We start from the raw sequence: 20,100 nt of genomic DNA, 5'->3' as shown, positions 1-20,100 counted from the left end.
TTAGTAAAAATAATATAGTCAAGTCCCATTCATAGCTAACTAGAAAGAAATGGGTATGTATGTATGTATTTTATCAGTTATTCAAGAATTCCAAATCGATTTTGAGTTGCCGGTCTAGGGGCTTTTTTTTCAGCTGCTCGTGTTTTGGAAATAATATGAAAAGAGTATTAAACTGCGACTCTCAAATATAGTAAATGAATTTTCTGAAAGAAGACCCCTCATCATTCTGGACAATAGCTTTTTTCCCGCCAACAGAAAATGTACTGATTGGCGTGTTTGAAACTCCAGTGGCTTTTTCTGATTGGACAAAATCGAATTAACCGGCCATTGCTTCAAGGCGGGAGGTAGTGAACGTTCCTCCTTCTAGTTTTCCTTCTGGTCGGATTCCTCTGTATATAAAGCGCCGGTGCACGGGCGATTAAGTCAGTAGTTCTTCTGCTTACAAAGAGAGAGCATCGCAGTCATGTCTGGTCGTGGAAAAGGAGGCAAAGGCTTGGGGAAAGGAGGCGCTAAGAGGCACCGTAAAGTCCTTCGCGATAACATCCAGGGCATCACCAAGCCAGCCATCCGCCGTCTGGCTCGCCGCGGAGGTGTGAAGCGTATTTCGGGCTTGATCTACGAGGAGACTCGCGGTGTCTTGAAAGTCTTCCTGGAGAACGTGATTCGCGACGCTGTCACCTACACCGAGCACGCCAAGAGGAAGACGGTCACCGCCATGGACGTGGTCTACGCTTTGAAGCGCCAGGGCCGCACCCTCTACGGCTTCGGTGGTTAAAACCTTCGAACATTTACTTCTAAACTAAACAAAAAAGGCCCTTTTAAGGGCCAATCACATTTTCCTTAAAAAAGCTGTTGGTTGCGATTTAAATTTCGAAAGGAAACTTCTTGGGTGTTAGAGGTGAATTATAAAGATACTAAAAAAAATAAAAGGACAAATTGAGTGCAGCCTATGTGATGTCAAGCTTTCTATATTAACTACATTATGGCTGCTTTCCTGTGGTTTCTATACGGCTGTTGGCGTCGTTTCTCGGGGCCCGTGCTGGGGAAAAACTCATTTTCCAGAGAGGGCTGTTCCATATGTTTGTGTTTGTCTTTATATTAGTGTTTGTACATGTCTATATAGGTGCGTGTACGTATGTGTCTTTGTATGTTTGTGTATTAACTACACAAAACACCGTTTAAAGCAACTGGTCCCTTTTAATAATTTAAAACAATGCAGCCAAAAGACCGAACAAGCATTTCGTATTGACTCGTCACTACCTACCGTACATTACAATTAACACGGTTTGAATCCGCCTCCAAATATAAAATCTAGCAAGAGCATTAATTAAGCCTATATATAGAAAGCACACAATGACAAGCCATGTGCGCCCCCTGGAGGTGTAGATCGACAAAATATTTTGATATACAAAGTTGCAAAAGGAGATGGTCTACGTTCAGTATGGGGTGTGTGTGTGTGTGTGTGTGTGTCTCGATGGCGTGGTTTCATGGTTGGAAAAAACCTTCAACTTGCAGTAGAAAGGTAAATATTTCCAAGCAGCAGAGTGGCGCAGCGGAAGCGTGCTGGGCCCATAACCCAGAGGTCGATGGATCGAAACCATCCTCTGCTAAAATTACTTTTGTCTTTTCCTTGCCAGAGATGGCACTTATTTAAGCTACAATTAACCATCCAATGCTTACTTTTTCTATGGTACATCATTTTGGGAGAAAGGGGGGAGAGAACAACAAAAGCTCATCAATGATGCTTCTGATCAAAAGATGATTGATGGGTGCAGCCTGCTGCTCCTCCCTTAGAAAAATAAATCATTTTTTTTTAAATAAAGTTTTGCATTATGGTGGCCTCAACTGCAAATACAAACCAGATACGATAAAAAGACATGAAAACGCATGGCTTTTATAAAGGACAGACAATCTTTGATCAGATATTGTTTAACCGGGATTGAAAAATTGATTAAAAAAAATAAATCCATTTCAGGGGTGCAAAATACGTGACTGGAAGCTTAACATATGAATACCCTTCTAAGAATCTCTGCCGTTTGACAGTCTTTTCCAGTCAGTTCTGTGCACTGCAAATCAGTGGGAATTAATCTTAAAATGAAAATAGAATTGCGGGCTCAGATCTCCTTTGATCTTTATTGGTAGTTGATTAGAAATTTGAATTTATTATATTTCTGTGAATTGAATTTATTATATTTCTATGCCGCTCTTTTCCCCTAAAGGGGACTCAGGCTAAATTTCCTTGAGGGGGAAATAAAGTCTTGAATGAAAATAGGTAAAGGAAATTTGGACTCCCTGTACCATCATTTCCCAACTATTGACAAATCCTACATAAAATTATTACAGACATGACAGTTCCTGTTGCAATTTTACTAACCCCAGCCTTCATGTCAAACATGTACATATCTGTGCTTGTAAGTACATATACATCCCTAGGAAAACACACACACACACACACACACACACGGAGGGAGGGAGGGAAGGAGGGAGGGAGAGAGAGAGAGAGAGAAAGAGAGAGAGAGAGAGTGTGTCAGCCTCTGTTTTGCTGCTTGCTTTTTGGCTGCCATTGAAATGGGGAGCGGGGGCATGGTATTTGGGTGAGGGAAATATTCTGTGCAGGAGGGACTGTAATAAGGGAGATGTTCTCACCATCTACTGCGCATGTTGCAGAGAGAGGAGTTTCCGCCAAGGCCAACTGTCCGGCATTCCAACCTGATGATGATTTTTGACGATGTCTCCCACATGACACCTGTGGTGGACTATAGGATGGGGTTACCAAGGGGAGGGGATTGGGTCACATATTGATATCTATGATTATACACGCTTCTGCCTCAGATCTTGCTTTACCTAGCTACTATCTACTCATGGCCAGTAAAAGTACTCTTAATTCTGCAAAATGGAGTTGAGTGGTTTCTTTCTTGGTTACTGAGCGAAGCAGCCCTGACAGTGAGAGTGAGTGAGAGAAAGAGAGAGAGGGGGGGAGGGAGGGAGGGAGGGAGAGAGAGAATTTGGCCATTGTGTGTGTGATAGGCCCATCCACCCACCTCCCACCTCTTTGTCTTTTTTATTTCAGGTGTTGAAATAAATGTCCTTCTGGGTTCAGCTCCAAGTGGGGAAGAAGACACTGGAGACATGGAGGCTGCTTGGAAAGATGGTTCATTGTTGGACAGGGCCACATGGATTGAGCCCTGAACATAAAAGGTGATCACATGCTTCAATGTTGGTGGAGAAGAAGAGAAGGGCTGAAGGAGGGGCTTGCTAGGCTTTTTATACCCTGTTTAGTCCCACCTCTCTGTTTCCTGTTCCTGTGTAAGAAATGTATTCTGATTGGTTGTCAGACTCCCATGGGGCCGTGCAGGCCGTACTCTCTAGGCTGTGATGAGTTCTCAGATGCCATGTGGAGAGTTGAGCAACGTTCCAATATCCCTTCCCCCTGCAGTTGCAGTGGAGAAGTCTTTATTATGTAAAGTGGGCTAGCCTGGCCTTCTCAATGGCCTATTGACAAAGTGGGGATGGGCAGGAAGCTACAGGCAACTCTTCTGTCTTTTAAAGCATGTTTCTTTCTTTTCACATCCAGAGAAATATTCTGCCTTTTCAATATTTGCTAGGATCTTTCATTTTTCTGGCAGAGGGCTGGATGATAACTTCCCACACAGGCATGTTAATCGATGGAAGTTTAGCTCCTATTCCAGTGATGGAGAACCTTTTGGGCATCAAGTGCCCAAACCAGAATGCATGTGTATCAGTGGTGGGTTCCGGACAGTACGCCCCAGTAAGGGCATACCAGCAGCAGCTGGGAACATTGCCACCATACTGGAACGGTGCTTCTGCTGGGCCCACCTGTCCGCCCTCGTTCCTTACCTCTTTTTAAGCTAGCGGGCCATTTGCGCCTGTGCGCGCAGCATACTGAGCCTCAGTGATGCTCCGCCGAGCAGCTGGAGCATCACAGGGTGGTGGGTGCGTAAATGGCCCACTAGCTTAAAAAGAGATAAGGAACAAGGGAGGACGGCCCTGTAGCAGTGTACTGGTTGCGACGAGATCCAGAACCCACCACTGATGTGCATGTGTGCCAGAGGACATGAGCACCCCCCCCCCCCCCGGGGCCGTCTGGACTTTGGGTTTTCAATACATGCATGAGTGGTGGCCAGTTGATGTTCGTGCACACCGGATCACCAGAAACCCGAAAACCATCTGGCCAGTGTACACAGGTCTGTTTTTGGGGGGCGGGGCTGTTTTGGGCCATTTCCCCACACTCCGGTACCCGCAAAGACCAGCTGATTGGCGCACCCACCCACACAAATAATCTGTCATACTGTACAACATCCTCAGGGCAGAAGATTTGCAGGATGACTGCCCTATTTAATAACGTTACATTTATTTTTGCTGCCTTGAGTTATTTATAAAAAAAACAAAGGCAGGGTTTAAAAATATGAAAGAGGAAGAGAGAGGATGAGGGAGAGGAGAAGAATTCTACAACGTGCCGCCACTGGGTGGCAGCAAAGAGTCGCAGCTTCCTACCTCTTTTGTGCCCCCTGGTGGTTGTCCAGATTTTTCCAGCCAAAATTGTGCCCCAATCTTCCTGAGATCCACACCACAGTGGGCTTGTCACATCTTTAATTTCCAAAATGAATGGCTGAAGCTAAACCCTTTAAAGACCAGGTCATAATTTCAGGGCATGGTTTTATCCCCTTCCTCCCTCCCTCTCTCGCTCCCTCCTTCCTTCCTTCTCTCCTTTCCTCCTTTCCTGAAACCAACTTCTGTGTTTTTCTTTCTCCATCGTCTTCGTGCCTCCCTCCCTCCCTTTCTTCTATCCTTCCTTCCTTCCATCCATCCTTCCCTCTCTCCCTCGCTTCCTCCTTCTTTCCTTCCTTGAAACCAACTTCGGTGTTCCTCTTCCTCCAGCGTCTTCGTGCTTCCTTTTGTTCCAAAACGGCAAAACCTGCAGCCAAGTTTTACCGGGAGAGAGAAAAGAAAGGAAGGGGCAAAAAAATATCGCCTTGTGGTTCATGAAAATGGGCTCGTCCGGGATTTGAACCCGGGACCTCTCGCACCCGAAGCGAGAATCATACCCCTAGACCAACGAGCCACGTCCTGCAAAGCAGCTTCCCGTCATCCCCTTCTCGAGCTTATGACATCACTATTGCCGCTGCTTCTACGGAAATTAAGGGAGCGCCTTTGCCTTTTCGTTCTCTCGTTCAGTCTGCAATGAAAGGAAGCCCCAAAATGTGGATTTACACGCCGAGGGAAAGAAAGGGAATTCACCTTGAAAGCTTCCCACGCCCCGATTTACGCCAGGAAGCTTTGCAAATTCGATTCAGGCTCGATTCAGAGCTTATACACCGAAGAAAAATTCCTTCTGTAGCCAATTCTTTTCTTTTCTTTTCTTTCTTTCTTTCTTTCGCTTCTCCTCCTCCTTCCTTCCTTCCCTCCCTTTTTCTTCGTCCTTCTTTCTTTCTTCTCCTCCTCTTTTCTTTCTTCCTTCTTCTTCCTCCTTCCTCCTTTCTTCTTCCTTCCTCCTATCTTTCTCCTTCCTTCTATCTTTCTCCTTCTTTCTTCCTTTTTCCTCCTTCCTTCTTCCTTCTCTTCCTTATTTCTTCTTCCTCCTTCCTTATTCCTTCCATCTATCTTTCTTCTTCTTTCTTTCTTTCTCCTTCTTCCTCCTTCTATTCCTTCTTTCTTTCTTATTCTTCTCCTCCTCCTCCCTCCCTTCCTTCATTTTTTCTTCATCCTTCTTTCTTTCTCCTTCTCCTCTTTCCTTCCTTTTTCTTTCTTTCTTCTTCCTTCTTCCTTCTTCCTTCTATCTTTCTCCTTCTTCCTTCCTCCTCCTTCTTCTTCCTTCCTTGTTCTTCCTCCTTCCTCCTTTCTTTTTCCTTCCTCCTATCTTTCTTCTTCTATCTTCCTCCTTCTTTCTTTCTTTTTCCTCCTTCCTTCCTTCTTCCTTCTTCTTCTTCCTTCTTCTTCCTCCTCCTTCCTCCTTCGTTCCATCTATCTTTCTTCTTCTTCTTTCTTTCTCCTTCTTCCTTCCTTCTTTCTTTCTTCTTCTTCCTTCTTTTCTTTCTTCTTCTTTCTTCTTCCTTCTTCTTTCTTCCTTCTATCTTTCTTCTTCCTTCCATCTTTTTTCTCTTTCTTTCTTTCTTTCTTTCTTTCTTTCTTTCTTTCTTTCTTTCTTTCTTTCTTTCTTTCTTTCTTTCTTTCTTTCTTCTTATTCTTCACCCGCGCGGCTCTCCCTTAGGCACAAAACCTGTGACATCTATGGAGATTCGCAGTTATCCAGTTCAGAGTTGAAGAAGCTTCTTGGAGGAGAAGCGAAACGTCTTCAAATAAAAACCAGAAAGTCCAGTTGCCTCTTGAAACCTCCGTGATCTTTCCAAGTTTTTGCCCTCGGCCAGAACAAGCCAGCTGTATGGCAATCTCAGTTTGGCCTTTTCTGCTTACCGGGGAGCCGTGGAAAGGGTGCCTCTGAGCATAGGCAGAGGGTGCTCCTCTTAACCTCGCCCCACCCTTTGCGGTTTGCGTTGATGTTTAAGCACGGAGACAACCTTTCTCCGGCCTTAAAGCAGCCAAGCCTGTAAATCCCCAGTCGCCGAGAACACAGAAATGATGCACTAGGAAAGTGGAGGAAACGAATTTCAATTTAGCATCCTTCCACTACAAGTGATGAGTTTTGCTATAAGAGAAGCATTCCGAAAGTCCGGGAACAGCTACTCCTCGTTAGTATAGTGGTGAGTATCCCCGCCTGTCACGCGGGAGACCGGGGTTCGATTCCCCGACGGGGAGAGTGAAATTTTTTCTTTCATTTTCACAAAACATTAGGGATCTTTAAACATTTTTAATACACTTTCATTTGCACACACATTTATTATGGGTCTTTAAACATTTTTTTAATACACTTTCATTTTCACACACATTTATTAGGGGTCTTGAAACATTGCTTAATACACTTTCATTTTCATAAAACATTAGGGGTCTTGAAACATTTCTTTTAAAAAGAATTATATTTTGTTTTTCTTTAATATACACAGGTGCTTAATGAACGGTGTATTATTGTCTGAGTCAATTTGCTTATACAATAGAATAATAGTAGTACTGATAATAATAGTAGTCATAATACACTTAAACAATTTCTTAATACAATTTCATGTTCACAAACATTATTAGGGGTTCTTAAACATTTCTTAATTAATTAATTAAGCTCAGTCTCGGTGCAGGAGGGTCATGCAATACACCCTTTATTATTTTATTTTATATATATATAATTTGTTTTAAGTTTCCAATTCTGAGCCCTTAAACGACGTGTCACGTCTGAATTCGCCCTTCTCCTAATGCAATTGTTATTCCTGTTTATTTGCCCGCAGGCAGCCCTTGATTTCGGCTCCAAATTTCCACGTGAGGGTGGTTACATTTTAAGCACCCACATGGGGTCTTTGACACGCGTGTATCTTTTAAAAGGATATCCATCCTAAAAAGCCACTGAAACATTTCTTGTCTTATAAAGGCAATTCTGACCTGCAAAAACCCACGCGGCCGCTAGATGGCAGCGCAATCCCAACCACCTCTTGTCTCTGGGTTTTTGCAGGTTTGGGATTTTAAAAAAAGTTAAGATTAGGAACCAATAAAGGAGTCAATAATAGAGGAAGCGTCTCCTTCCTAGAATTCCCTACGAGGAGATGGAACTGAAGACCTTTTAAATCCGGGAACGTATGAACGCGAAAAATGTAGGTTCCACCGAGATTTGAACTCGGATCGCTGGATTCAGAGTCCAGAGTGCTAACCATTACACCATGGAACCTTGGTTAAAATTGCCTCATTTTCGCTCATATTTCATATAAATTGATGCTCAAGGGTGATTATGTTGATATTTTCTTGAAAGTAGCTACAATCTTAACTTTCTCATTTAGATGCAAGTTTCAGGAATTTTAAATTTATTTCTAAGTAAAAAAAGTGGATCTACTTTTGCTATTGCCTATAAAAAATATTATGGATAGTCTGCTCTGAAAAATCATTAAATAAATTTTTTTTTTCCATTAAGAAAGAGAGAGAAAAGATCAAAACCATGCATCATTCGTTTTTTTAATTGAAAATGAATAGGCCATTGGCAGATACAATATTTTTTTTTTTAAAAAAAAAAACAGTATAGATATTCCAATGAAACTAATTCTTGGTCTAGTTAGTAGTTTCTGTTTTGTTAGCTTTGTGGATCACTTTCCACTTAACAGCTTTAGAGGTACTCCTTGGTTAACAACTGACTCATTTAATCGATATTCAATATTCAATATTCAATATTCAATATTCAATATTCAATATTCAATATTCAATATTCAATATTCAATATTCAATATTCAATATTCAATATTCAATATTCAATATTCAATATTCAATATTCAATATTCAATATTCAATATTCAATATTCGGCATTCGGCATTCCACATTCCACATTCCACATTCAATATTCAATATTCAGATGTTTGCAATTGCAACAGTAATGAAAAGGTAACTTTACCACCAATGCTCATATTTACAGATTTTGCAGATTGTGTAGTAAAGAAAGAGGAAATCAATTAATAAATTTAGTTTTGGTGTTCACTTAGCAACCACTTCACTTCATGACTAAGGTGCCACAATTAAGTGTGGTGGCTAAATGAGGGCTACCCGAATATATTACATGTATGAACCTAAACAGAGTACAGCTATAGAATAAAACCACCAATGACATAACATTAAAACTGATTGTAACAACATAAGATAAAATAAGGGGATGAATGGCTGGATGATTGTAATGTTTTGTTTATAATATAGCTCTATGGTGTTTAAATCTGTTGCTTATCTTCCTATAACTATCATTCAACACTGTGGGAAGCCCCCACCCCCACAATGAAATATTTTAGGGGATATATTTTTTTAAAGGCAGAATATTATATTTCCCCAAAGGAGAAATGGAGAAAAATCTTAACAATGGCAGAAAGCAGCCCCAGTTCTCCTGCCATAGCCTCAAGCAGAAGCCTCAAGTTTTGAGAGATGGATATTTTGAATTTATTAAGAGAGACTGGACCTATCTATTCATAATACATTCAGCCACAGCTCCCACAGAAGGCTGGAGCTGGATTGAGAATTTCTATTTCTATTCTATCGTCTTCTTCGTGTGTGTGTGTGTGTGTGTGTGTGTGTGTGTGTGTGTGTGTGTGTTCTCCAGCATGATTCTGGAATGCCTCAAGCAATTTCAAGCAAACTTGGTACACAGATGACTTACTCGCGGGAAACCAAGATGGTGGGGATAAAACACCCCTAAAACCCCTCGGAGTGTGTGTTCTATTAAGATACAGCCTGTTGTGCCTTAAAATGGCTTCACTGTACTGCTGTAAAAATGGCTTCTACTGTACTGCTGTAAAAATGGCTTCTACTGTGCAGCGCAGTGGAGTTGCTGTGGTAACGGCTTCACAGTACTCCACCAGGGGGCTCCCTCTGATAAGGGGGAAAATCCAATATTAGAAATTACGTTTGGTCCAGACATTTCTCCCCCTAGAAATAAATACTCGGGCAATGGCGGGTTATCGGCTAGTCCAGTGATGGTGAACCTTTTTTTCCTTGGGTGCCAAAAGCATGTGCGTGCGTGCCCACACCCATAATTAAATGCACCCCCATTGTGCCCACCTAAGCATGAACATGTGACACCCACACCCACACACCTGAAACAGCCCATATTCTGACTTCTCGTGTGCCCAGTAGTCCATTTTTTGCCCTCCCCAGACTTCAACAGGCTTTCCTGAAGCCTGGGGAGGGCGAAAAACGGACCAACGGGACCAAAGGAAGTTCATTTCTGAACTTCCGGTGAGCTCGTTCGGCCCGTTTTTCATGATCCACAGGCTCCAGAGGGTTTCCTGAAGCCTAGGGAGGGCGAAAACGGCCTCCCCCGCCAGTGGTGGGTTGCAGGAGGTATACCCTGGTACGGGCGTACCGGAGCCTGCCTGGAGCACTGGGTACTATTCCAGTACAGTGCTCCAAAGGGCTCATCTGCCCGCCCGCATTCCTTACCTGTCTTTAAATCCTTCGGCACTTCTGCGCACAGTGAACAGTGCAAACAGCGCCTGCGGGACATTCTGCTGAGCAGCTGGAGCATCGCGGAGGCTCACAGAGGCATCACTGGATTGTAAGACACATGTGCACAATGCTCGCTTTCATGTGGGGGATGCCAGGCCCCGTTGCCGCCGTACCAGTTGCAACGAGATCAGGAACCCACCACTGTCCCCCGCCCTCCGGAAGCCCGAAAAATTAGCTCAGTGTGCACACACGCGCTGGAGGTGATAGAGGGCAACGCCTCATGTGCCCTCAGATATGGCTCTGCGTGCCATCTGTGGCCTGCATACCACAGCTTCCGCCATGATAGGGCTAGTCCATCATAAATATGAGTTGGTTTCCAAGCATCTGAATTTTGGTCACTTGACCTCGGGAACACTGCCGTGGTTTTATGTGTGAGAAATGGTCAGAAGTCTTATTTTTTTCAGTGCTGTTTTAATTTCGAATGGTCACTAAATGTAACTGTTATAAGTCAATTGCTACCAGTACTTAGCCTTAGGGGTGGGATTCAACCGGTTCGGACCAGTTCGGGCGAACCGGAGTGCTCCGACGATCAGGTTGGCCCGCCTGCCTACTCGCCCCTGGTAAGCTAGCTAAGCTTTACTTACCTATATCCTCTCAGCTGATTCGCGCCTCAGCTGTGTTACTCCCCAGAAGTAACGTGGAAGGTAAGTTTTGTTAAAACTCCGGATGTGTGCAGAGCACACACGCACACAAAGCACACAGTCACCGAACTGGTTGTCAAACCGGCAGGATCCCACCACTGAATCGCAGAGCCTATTTGAATTTGTCCATTTGCACCAGAACCCAATTCTTAAAATCCCTCATCTTATTATTAGTTGTAGGCCGGCAGCTGATCATCCCAGACAAAGTATATTTAAACCAGCGGTGGAATGCCTGCTAGGAATATCAGGTACTGTGCTCCATAAGGCCAGGTCCGCCCTCCCTCCCTCCCTCCCTCCTTACCTGTCTTTGAGCCAATCAGGGCTTCTGCGCATACACACGGAGCGTGCGGCAGCTGGAGCGTCGCAGAGCATTGCAGAGCGTCACCTTATGCATGTACACATGCAGCGCTGCACATGAGCTGTGCATGTGCTGCGCATGTGCATGTGGTGGACGCATGGCCCCCTTTGCACCATACTGGTTGCAACAGGATCCAGAATCCACCACTGATCTAAACAGAGTTTCTCATACGTCTCAAGGAATAGCCTGAATCTACAGAACAAAGGGGATAAATTAAAGAGTTGGAACAGGTATTTTAATATTGACTTTGATCTTAAGACAGATGGCTTTCCAGTTGTAGTTGTGGCCGAGTGGTTAAGGCGATGGACTAGAAATCCATTGGGGTTTCCCTGCGCAGGTTTGAATCCTGCCAACTACGTAATTGGATTTTTTTTTCCCCTCTTCCCTTCCCCTTTATTATCCCCCTAAATTATCAATTTAGAACCAAACCTTTTTAAAATGCTTTCATATTTACATTTCAAGGTTCACCATCTATTAGTGATCTTCTGCATCTACTAGTCCCCTTCTATTCAAGATGCAGGCTTCTCAATATTGCCCTAGTATTGGAAGGGAAATCCAGACTGCTTCCAAGCCCGGAGGAGAAAAAAAAACTAGAAATAAAACAGAGGCTGGCTACAAGGAAAGGAAGTCTCTGTTTTTTTCCCCAAAACTTCAGTGACAGCAGCATGTTGCTGACAAAATGGCTGAGTTAGTGGGTGGATTTTTACAGGGTTCTGGGGTTTGAGATGCACCAGGAGTTGTACAATGAATTGAGCCTTGTGGTTTTTATTATTCCAATGGGGGTGGGTTAATCCTATTGTCTCCTAAAGGTCTTTTCCTGTCCTTAGAATTTGAGTGGTGGGGGGATGTAAATTCTTAATCCCATCAACCTCCAGCCTGGCTTTTCTCATACATCTCATGAAATAGCATGAAACTACAGAACAAAAGGGATAAATTGAAGAGAACGAAGCAAGTTAGAACAAGTATTTTAATATTTACTTTGATCTTAAGACAGGTGTCTTTCCAGTTGTAGTTGTGGCCGAGTGGTTAAGGTGATGGACTAGAAATCCATTGGGGTTTCCCCGTGCAGGTTCGAATCCTGCCAACTACGTAATTGGATTTTTCCCCCTCTTCCTTTCCCCTTTATTATCCCCCTAAATTATCAATTTAGAACCAAGCCTTTTTAAAATGCTTCCATATTTACTTTTCAGCGTTCACCATCTACTAGCGATCTTCTGCATGCTCCGGTGCCCTTTTATTCAAGATGGAGGCTTCTCAATATTGCCCTAGTATTGTAAGGGAAATCCAGACTGCTTCCAAGCTGACAAAATGGCTGAGTTAGTGGGTGGGTTTTTACAGGGTTCCGGGGTTTGAGATGCTCCAGAGGGTTGTGCAATGTAGTGACCCTTGTGGTTTTTATTATTCCAATGCGGGTGGGTTAATCCTATTGTCCCCTAAAGGTTCTGTCCTGTCCTTAGAATTTGAGTTGGGGAGATGTAAATTCTTAATCCCATCAGCTCCAGTCTGGCTGAAGGTTTTTTTTAAAAAATGCATAGATTGTCCCAGTTTTTCTGAATGTATATAAAACCTGCATTCCTAAAGGTCAGCCTCTTCAAAGTTATTATGTTTGCTTATGGCAGGAACACTGGGCCTGCTTTCTGCCTTTGTTAAGATATTTCTCCATTTCTCTATCAGGAGATATTCACCTTATTAGGAATAAATATTAATCTGGGGACAGGGGGCTTCCTACACTACTGTTTAGTGCATGAATAATACATACTTAAGATGTTTTAACAAGCTGTTAATTACTAACATGCACATACCGACTGAGTGAAAGCAACCTGTTTAGCAAAGTTTAGCTAAACCTGGGAAGCAGCATTTAAGAAAGTCTCATGTCCTTTGTTACTCCCTCTTATTGGTGTCATTATTATGATTGTCCCAAAGGTGCTTTTTTTCAAAAGGAAGATGTTGAAGATGTTTTAAGAAGCTTCTTCAGTTCATTATTAGGATTACCATTTAGCATGTACAATGAGAGTTTCTGTACTGAAGACAAATTCCTTGTGTAATCAGAGTTGGTCAAATAAAGTCTTGTCTTGTCTTGTCTCCTCTCCTCTCCTCTCCTCTCTTCTTGTCTTGTCTTGTGTTGTCTTGTATTCCATTCCATTCCATTCCCGTATTGTATTGTACTGTATTATACTGTATTCCATTCCATTCCATTCCATTCTATATTCTATTCTATTCTATTCTATTCTATTCTATTCTATTCTATTCTACTCTACTCTACTTACTCTACTCTACTCTACTCTACTATCCATTCCATTCTATATTTTCTATTCTACTCTACTCTATTCTATTCTATTCTATTCTACTCTACTCTATTATCCATTCATTCCATATTTTCTATTCTATTCTATTCTATTCCACTCCACTCCACTCTACCCTACTCTACTCTAGTATCCATTCCATTCCATATTTTCTATTCTACTCTAATCTACTCTATTATCCATTCCATTCCATATTTTCTATTCTATTCTATTCTATTCTACTCTACTCTACTCTACTCTACTCTACTCTCTATTCCATTCCATATTTTCTATTCTATTCTACTCTATTCTATTATCCATTCCATTCCATATTTTCTATTCTATTCTATTCTATTCTACTCTACTCTACTCTACTCTACTCTACTGTATTCTATTCATGCTCTTTTTATCCGCCAGGTTTTTCTCATCCCTGCCCCCTCCCCAAGCTGTACTCCAACATCACAACTAAAGGGAGTCCTCAATTTACAACCATAATTGATCCCAACATTTCTGTTGTTAAGTGAGACCTTTGTTAAGTGAGTTTTGCCCCATTTTACAAGCTTTCTTGCCACAGTCGTTAAGTGAATCACTGCACCTTAGCTAGTAACACGGTTATTAAGTGAATCTGGCTTCCCCGTTGACATCGCTTATCAGAAGAAGATAGCAAATTACATGACCCCGGCGAGACACAGCAATTATCATAAATACGAGTCAGTTGCTTTTGAATTTTGATCACATGACCATGGGAATGCTGCCATGCTTTTTAAGTGTGGGGGGGAAATCGTTTTGTTTCAGTGCTGTCGTACCTTTCAACGCTCACTAAATGAACTCTTGTAAGTCGAATTCCCATAGGCTAAATACTTCGCCTATTTGAATTTGTCCATTTGCTCCGGAAGCAAATTCCTAAACTTCCTCCTTTTATTATTAGCTGTAGCCTGGCGTTAGGCCAGCGATCTTCCCAGACAGCTATACCTGAACAGAGTTTAGAATCAGAATAGATCTGGAAGGGACCTTGGAGGTCTTCTAGTCCAGCCTCCTGCTCAAGGAGGAGAACCTATACCATTTTACATAAGTGACTGCCCAGTCTCTCTTCTTAAAAGCCTCCAGGGATGGAGCATCTTGAAGGCAAATCGATCCACTGATTAATTGTTGTCACTGATGGGAAATTTATCCTTAATTCCAGGTTGCTACTCTCCTTGATTAGTTTCCATCCATTGTTTCTTGTCCTGCCCTCAGGTGCTTTGGAGAATAGCTTGTCCTCCTTCTCTTCGTGGCAGCTTCTCAAATACTGAAATACTGCTATCATGTCCCCTCACAGTCTTTCCATTCTCACACATCTCAAGAAATAACCTGAAACAACAGAACAAAAGGGATAAATTAAAGAGAGCAAAGCAAGTTAGAACAGGTATTTCAATATTTACTTTCATCTTAAGACAGGTGGCTTTCCAGTCGTAGTTGTGGCCGAGTGGTTAAGGCGATGGACTAGAAATCCATTGGGGTTTCCCCGCGCAGGTTCGAATCCTGCCAACTACGTAATTGGATTTTTTTCCCTCTTCCTTTCCCCTTTATTATCCCCCTAAATTATCAATTTAGAACCAAACCTTTTTAAAATGCTTCTATATTTACTTTTCAGCATTCGCCATCTACTAGCGATCTTCTGCATGTTCCAAGAGGAAGGCTTCTCAATATTGCCCTAATGTTGGAAGGGAAATCCAGTCTGATTCCAAGCCAGGAGTGGGGGGAGGGGAAACCTGGAAATAAAATGTAAAACTGGCTATAAGGAAAGAAAGTCTATTTTGTTTTCCAAAACTTCAGTGACAGCAACATGTTTCTGGGGTGGCTGACAAAATGGCTGAGTATCTTTGATGGATTATTACAGGGTTCTAGAGTTTAGGATTTGAGATAGCAATAGCAATAGCAGTAGACTTATATACCGCTTCATAGGGCTTTCAGCCCTCTCTAAGCGGTTTACAGAGAGTCAGCATATTGCCCCCAACAACAATCCGGGTCCTCATTTTACCCACCTCGGAAGGATGGAAGGCTGAGTCAACCCTGAGCCGGTGAGATTTGAACCGCTGAACTGCTGATCTAGCAGTAGCCTGCAGTGCTGCATTTAACCACTGCGCCACCTTGCTCCAGGGGGTTGTGCAATGTAATGAGCCTTGTGACTTTTAATATTCCAACGGGGGTGCATTAATTACAATGGTGGGATTCAGCCAGTTCGCACCTATTCGGGAGAACCGGTTGGTAACTTTCTAAGCAGTTCAGAGAACCGATTGTTGGAAGAAATCTCCTTTTGTTTTTTCCTACTTTACAGGGCTGATCCTGTAAGGAAGGCAGGAAGGAAACATTCTGGTGGTGTTTCTAGCCTAATCTTTATTGCCCTGCTTACAGAAGCTGCCTCTCCGGTTAACCCTTATTACATTGTAACAGCTAAGGCGAAGCGCCCATCGACCTGAGTGACCTTGAGTTGGCCACGCCCACCCAGTCACATGACCACCGAGCCCCACCTACCCAGACGGTCATTAGGGCAGAGAACCGGTTGTTAAATTATTTGAATCCCACCACTGGTTAATTATGTCATAAAGGTCCTCTCCTGCCCTTAGATTTTGAGTTCCGAGCCGAGGTGGCGCAGTGGTTAGAGTGCAGCACTGCAAGCTACTTCAGCTGACTGCAGTTCGGCTGTTCAAATCTCACCGGCTCAAGGTTGACTCAGCCTTCCATCCTTCCGAGGTGGGTAGAATGAGGACCCGGATTGTTGGGGGCAATATGCTGACTCTGTAAACCGCTTAGAGAGGGCTGAAAGCCCTATGAAGCGGTATATAAGTCTAACTGCTATTGCTATTGCTATTAAGTTGGGGAATATAAATTCTTAATCCCATCAACCTCCAGCCTGGTTTTTCTCATACATCTCATGAAATAGCATGAAACTACAGAACAAAAGGGATAAATTGAAGAGAACAAAGCAAGTTAGAACAAGTATTTTAATATTTACTTTGATCTTAAGACAGGTGGCTTTCCAGTTGTAGTTGTGGCCGAGTGGTTAAGGCGATGGACTAGAAATCCATTGGGGTTTCCCCGCGCAGGTTCGAATCCTGCCAACTACGTAATTGGATTTTTTCCCCCTCTTCCTTTCCCCTTTATTATCCCCCTAAATTATCAATTTAGAACCAAACCTTTTTAAAATGCTTCCATATTTACTTTTCAGCATTCGCCATCTATTAGCGATCTTCTGCATGTTCTGGTGCCCTTTTATTCAAGATGGAGGCTTCTCAATATTGCCCTAGTATTGGAAGGGAAAGGCAATAGGAGTGGTGGTGGGGAACTGGAAATAAAATGTAGACTGACTATACAGGCTTCTGGGGTTTGGGGATTTGAGATGCTCCAGGGGGTTGTGCAATGTAGTGAGCCTTGTGTCTTTTACTATTCCAATGGGGGTGGGTTAATTATGTTGTAAAGGTCCTCTCCTGCCCTTAGATTTTGAGTTGGGGAATATAAATTCTTAACCCCATCAACCTCCAGCCTGGCTTTTCTCATACATCATACATCTCATGGAGATTTGAGATGCTCCAGGGGGTTGTGCAAAGCAGTGAGCCTTATGTCTTTTACTATTCCAATGGTGGTGCATTAATCCTATGAGGTCCTAAAGTTCCTGTCCTGTCCTTCTGCATTTATTAGTCACCTTTAATTCAAGATGGAGGCTTTTCAAGATTGCCCTCGTATTTAATGCAGGAACAATACATCCTTAAGATGTTTTAACAAGCCATTAATTAGTAATAGGCAAATACTGACTGAATAAAAGCAACCTGTTTAGCAAAGTTTAGCTAAACCTGTGCAGCAACGTTTAAGAAAATCTCATGTCCTCTGTTACCCACCCACCCCTTTATTGGTGTCATTAGGATTGTCCCAAAGGTGCTTTTTTTTTTTTTTTCAAAAGGAAGATGTTGAAGATGTTTTGCTTTGTTGGAAGAAATGTCCATCTGGGTTCAGTTCCAAGGAGGAGAAAGACACTGGAAACATGGAAGCTGCTTGGAAAGATGGTTTAATGGTGGACAGGTCCACATGGTTTGAGATTCTGGGCAAAAGAAAAAGCACATGAGTGGGAAAGAGAGAGAGAGGTTTATACCCTCTCTTGGACCTGCCTTGGAGCTTCCTGTTCCTGTGAAAGGGCATGTAGTCTGATTGGTTGTCAGACTCCCATGTGGGCACGCAAGGGCAACTTTGTATTGTCTTGAGTCCCATGCTTGGTTGAGCCTTACTGGGTGATGTAATCTCCCCAGGTGCCATGTGGTGAGTTCTATGGCTAGATGGGTAGAGGGCTAATCCTATCACGTCCTGAGGGCAATGTCTTTAGTGTTGTAGATTAGCTGGTCCAGTCTTTGTCTTGTAGATAGGTTGGCACCAAAATATCTGCTGGGGGTGGGCACAGAGAGCTGAGGTTCTGAGTTTGTCTTTAGAAACATGTTTCTCCTTTAGGGGAAATTATAATACTCTGCCTTTTTAATATTCCCTAGAATATTTCATTTTCCTAGGAGAGGGGTGGGTGCTAACTTCCTACAGCTTCTCCTTCAAGAAGCTTTTTCAGTTCAGTTCCTTATTATTGTAGGAAACACCCCCAAGAGAATGAAATATTTTGGGGGATATTAAAAGAGGAAGAATTGTATATCTCCCCAAAGGAGAAATGAAGAAACATGCTCTTGGAGGCAGAAAGCAGCCCCCAGTGTTTCTTAATAGCCTCCAGCAGATGCCTGAAGTCTTTAGAGAAGGATATTTTGTGCCTATTAAGAAATCCAGGCCAGCCTATTCATAAACAAAACGCCTTCAGCCCAGCTCCCCCAGAAGGGATTGAAAGTTGAAAAACAAAGGCTCATAAAATCTACATTCCCCACCCAGCTCTAAGGACAGGATAGGATCTTTGGGACTGTAGGAAGTTAGCATCCATCCCCTTTCCTAGAAAAATGAAATATTAGAAAGGCAGAATAATATATTTCCCTGGATGAGAAATGGAGAAACATGTTTTTAGGCAGGAAACTGACTCTTAATAGCCCCCACCATCCTCAATAGCCCACAGCAGATGTCCACACTTAAAGAGATAGCTAGGTCTATCCATAGGCAAATGCCTTCACCTAAGATCCAACAAAGATAGGATTAGCTCTTTACCCATCTCACTACATAGCACCTGGGAAGATTACATCACCCAGCAAGGCTCAACCAAGCCTGGGACTCAGAACAGCGTACAGAGTTGCCCCTGCATAGCCCCATGGTAGTCTGACAACCAATCAGAATACGATCTCAAATTCAAAAGCCCAGAGGGAGTATAAAACTTAGGAACTCTCAGCATCTCTCCCCCACCCCATTTTTTTTCTTCACCCAACATCTTCAAGGCATGTGATCTCATCCACCATTATAACCATCTTTTCCAAACAGCCACCATGTTTCCATTGTCTTTCTCCCCACTTGGAACAGAAGTTGCCTCCGGAAATTGTGGGAGCTTCATCAATGGAAGGTTTCAAGAAGAGGCTGCCATCTGTCAGAAATGAAATAGGCTCTCCTGCTTGGAGAGAGGGGTTGGACTAGATGACCTACAAGGTCCCTTCCACCTCTGTTAATAAACCCGTTCCATTGAGACGTGGTTGGGATTCCAGATCTCGCCTGGTTTTCTAATTCTGACCAATCCCCGACGAATCCCGAACACTCGAACGCGTCTTTTCCCCACCAGCCAATCAGAGGAGAGCGAGCCGGCTATAAAAGAACGACCGCGACAGCTTCCTTTCATTCCAGTTTCCAGCGAGCAGCGGCGGCGGAGCGCTTAGAAGAAGGGATGGCTCGCACCAAGCAAACGGCTCGCAAGTCCACCGGCGGGAAGGCGCCCCGCAAGCAGCTGGCCACCAAGGCGGCGCGGAAGAGCGCGCCGGCCACAGGCGGCGTCAAGAAGCCTCACCGCTACCGCCCGGGCACCGTAGCTCTGCGCGAGATCCGACGCTACCAGAAGTCCACCGAGCTGCTCATCCGCAAGCTGCCCTTCCAGCGCCTGGTGCGCGAGATCGCGCAGGATTTCAAGACCGACCTGCGCTTCCAGAGCTCGGCCGTCATGGCCCTGCAGGAGGCCAGCGAGGCTTATCTCGTCGGCCTCTTCGAGGACACCAACCTCTGCGCCATCCACGCCAAGCGCGTCACCATCATGCCCAAGGACATCCAGCTGGCCCGACGCATCCGCGGGGAGAGGGCATAAAGACACGCGTAGCCTTGCGGGTGGTGTCGGGGGAGCAGACTGGAAAAGTGATCGTGCTTTTAACGGCTCTTTTAAGAGCCCTTCACCGCTTCCAAGGAAGAGCTGGCTTCATTTCTGATTTTCATTTTTTTTAAAACAAAAAAACTCCATTTAACTCTAATGTTGCTCAAATACTCCATTTTCAGCGAGATTATTACGTTTCCTGCAGCCTTCGTTCTATAGGGATGACCTGAGTCTCTTGGTGGTTCCAATTTGCACTAATGTTTTACGTGCCCCGCTTCTAAAGCCAGATGTAAATAAAAGATGTTTTTCAGTGTCTTATTTGCAGAGCGACCGATCTCCGTTCTTGCATTCTTTGCTCCCAGACGAATGTCAATTTCTGGTTTTTAAAAATTCGCTGGCTTGAATCAGCGGAGGTGTAAGTAAAATTTACCCGTGCAAAACCATCGCACGTGGTTCATTGCGAAGCTATGTTGAAATACGAGCCTGCAACA

At 43.6% G+C, this 20,100-nt stretch overlaps 1 protein-coding gene and 8 non-coding genes across 9 annotated transcripts; 7 read left to right on the top strand and 2 right to left on the bottom strand.

Annotated features, from left to right (window-relative positions):
* The first annotated feature begins 438 nt into the window (after positions 1-438).
* LOC116521849 (histone H3-like centromeric protein CSE4) lies at positions 439-19,886 on the top strand. Its single transcript, XM_032236498.1, has 2 exons — positions 439-770; positions 19,020-19,886. Exons 1-2 carry the CDS (start codon positions 464-466, stop codon positions 19,604-19,606), a joined length of 894 nt encoding a protein of 297 aa, XP_032092389.1. The 5' UTR covers positions 439-463; the 3' UTR covers positions 19,607-19,886.
* On the top strand, positions 1,539-1,610 carry TRNAM-CAU. Its single transcript has one exon. It is a non-coding gene; the product is annotated as a tRNA-Met (tRNA).
* TRNAP-CGG lies at positions 5,012-5,083 on the bottom strand. The gene has a single exon. It is a non-coding gene; the product is annotated as a tRNA-Pro (tRNA).
* On the top strand, positions 6,703-6,774 carry TRNAD-GUC. The gene has a single exon. It is a non-coding gene; the product is annotated as a tRNA-Asp (tRNA).
* TRNAQ-CUG lies at positions 7,715-7,786 on the bottom strand. The gene has a single exon. It is a non-coding gene; the product is annotated as a tRNA-Gln (tRNA).
* On the top strand, positions 11,369-11,450 carry TRNAS-AGA. The gene has a single exon. It is a non-coding gene; the product is annotated as a tRNA-Ser (tRNA).
* Positions 12,101-12,182, top strand: TRNAS-AGA. Its single transcript has one exon. It is a non-coding gene; the product is annotated as a tRNA-Ser (tRNA).
* On the top strand, positions 14,826-14,907 carry TRNAS-AGA. The gene has a single exon. It is a non-coding gene; the product is annotated as a tRNA-Ser (tRNA).
* On the top strand, positions 16,400-16,481 carry TRNAS-AGA. The gene has a single exon. It is a non-coding gene; the product is annotated as a tRNA-Ser (tRNA).
* Positions 19,887-20,100: the final 214 nt, after the last annotated feature.

The sequence above is a fragment of the Thamnophis elegans genome, chromosome Z (genome assembly GCF_009769535.1).
Source record: "Thamnophis elegans isolate rThaEle1 chromosome Z, rThaEle1.pri, whole genome shotgun sequence".
Lineage (NCBI taxonomy): Eukaryota > Metazoa > Chordata > Lepidosauria > Squamata > Colubridae > Thamnophis > Thamnophis elegans.
The sequence above is the reverse complement of the archived record's forward strand: the minus strand, read 5'-3'. Positions and strand labels throughout refer to the sequence as shown.

Bases quoted from the DNA above. Each gene is read 5' to 3' on its own strand.
- LOC116521849 (XM_032236498.1), top strand. From the start codon at position 464: ATGTCTGGTCGTGGAAAAGGAGGCAAAGGCTTGGGGAAAGGAGGCGCT. The intron at 771-19,019 runs GTTAAAACCTTC...TTGGGATTCCAG, and splicing joins CACCCTCTACGGCTTCGGTG to ATCTCGCCTGGTTTTCTAAT.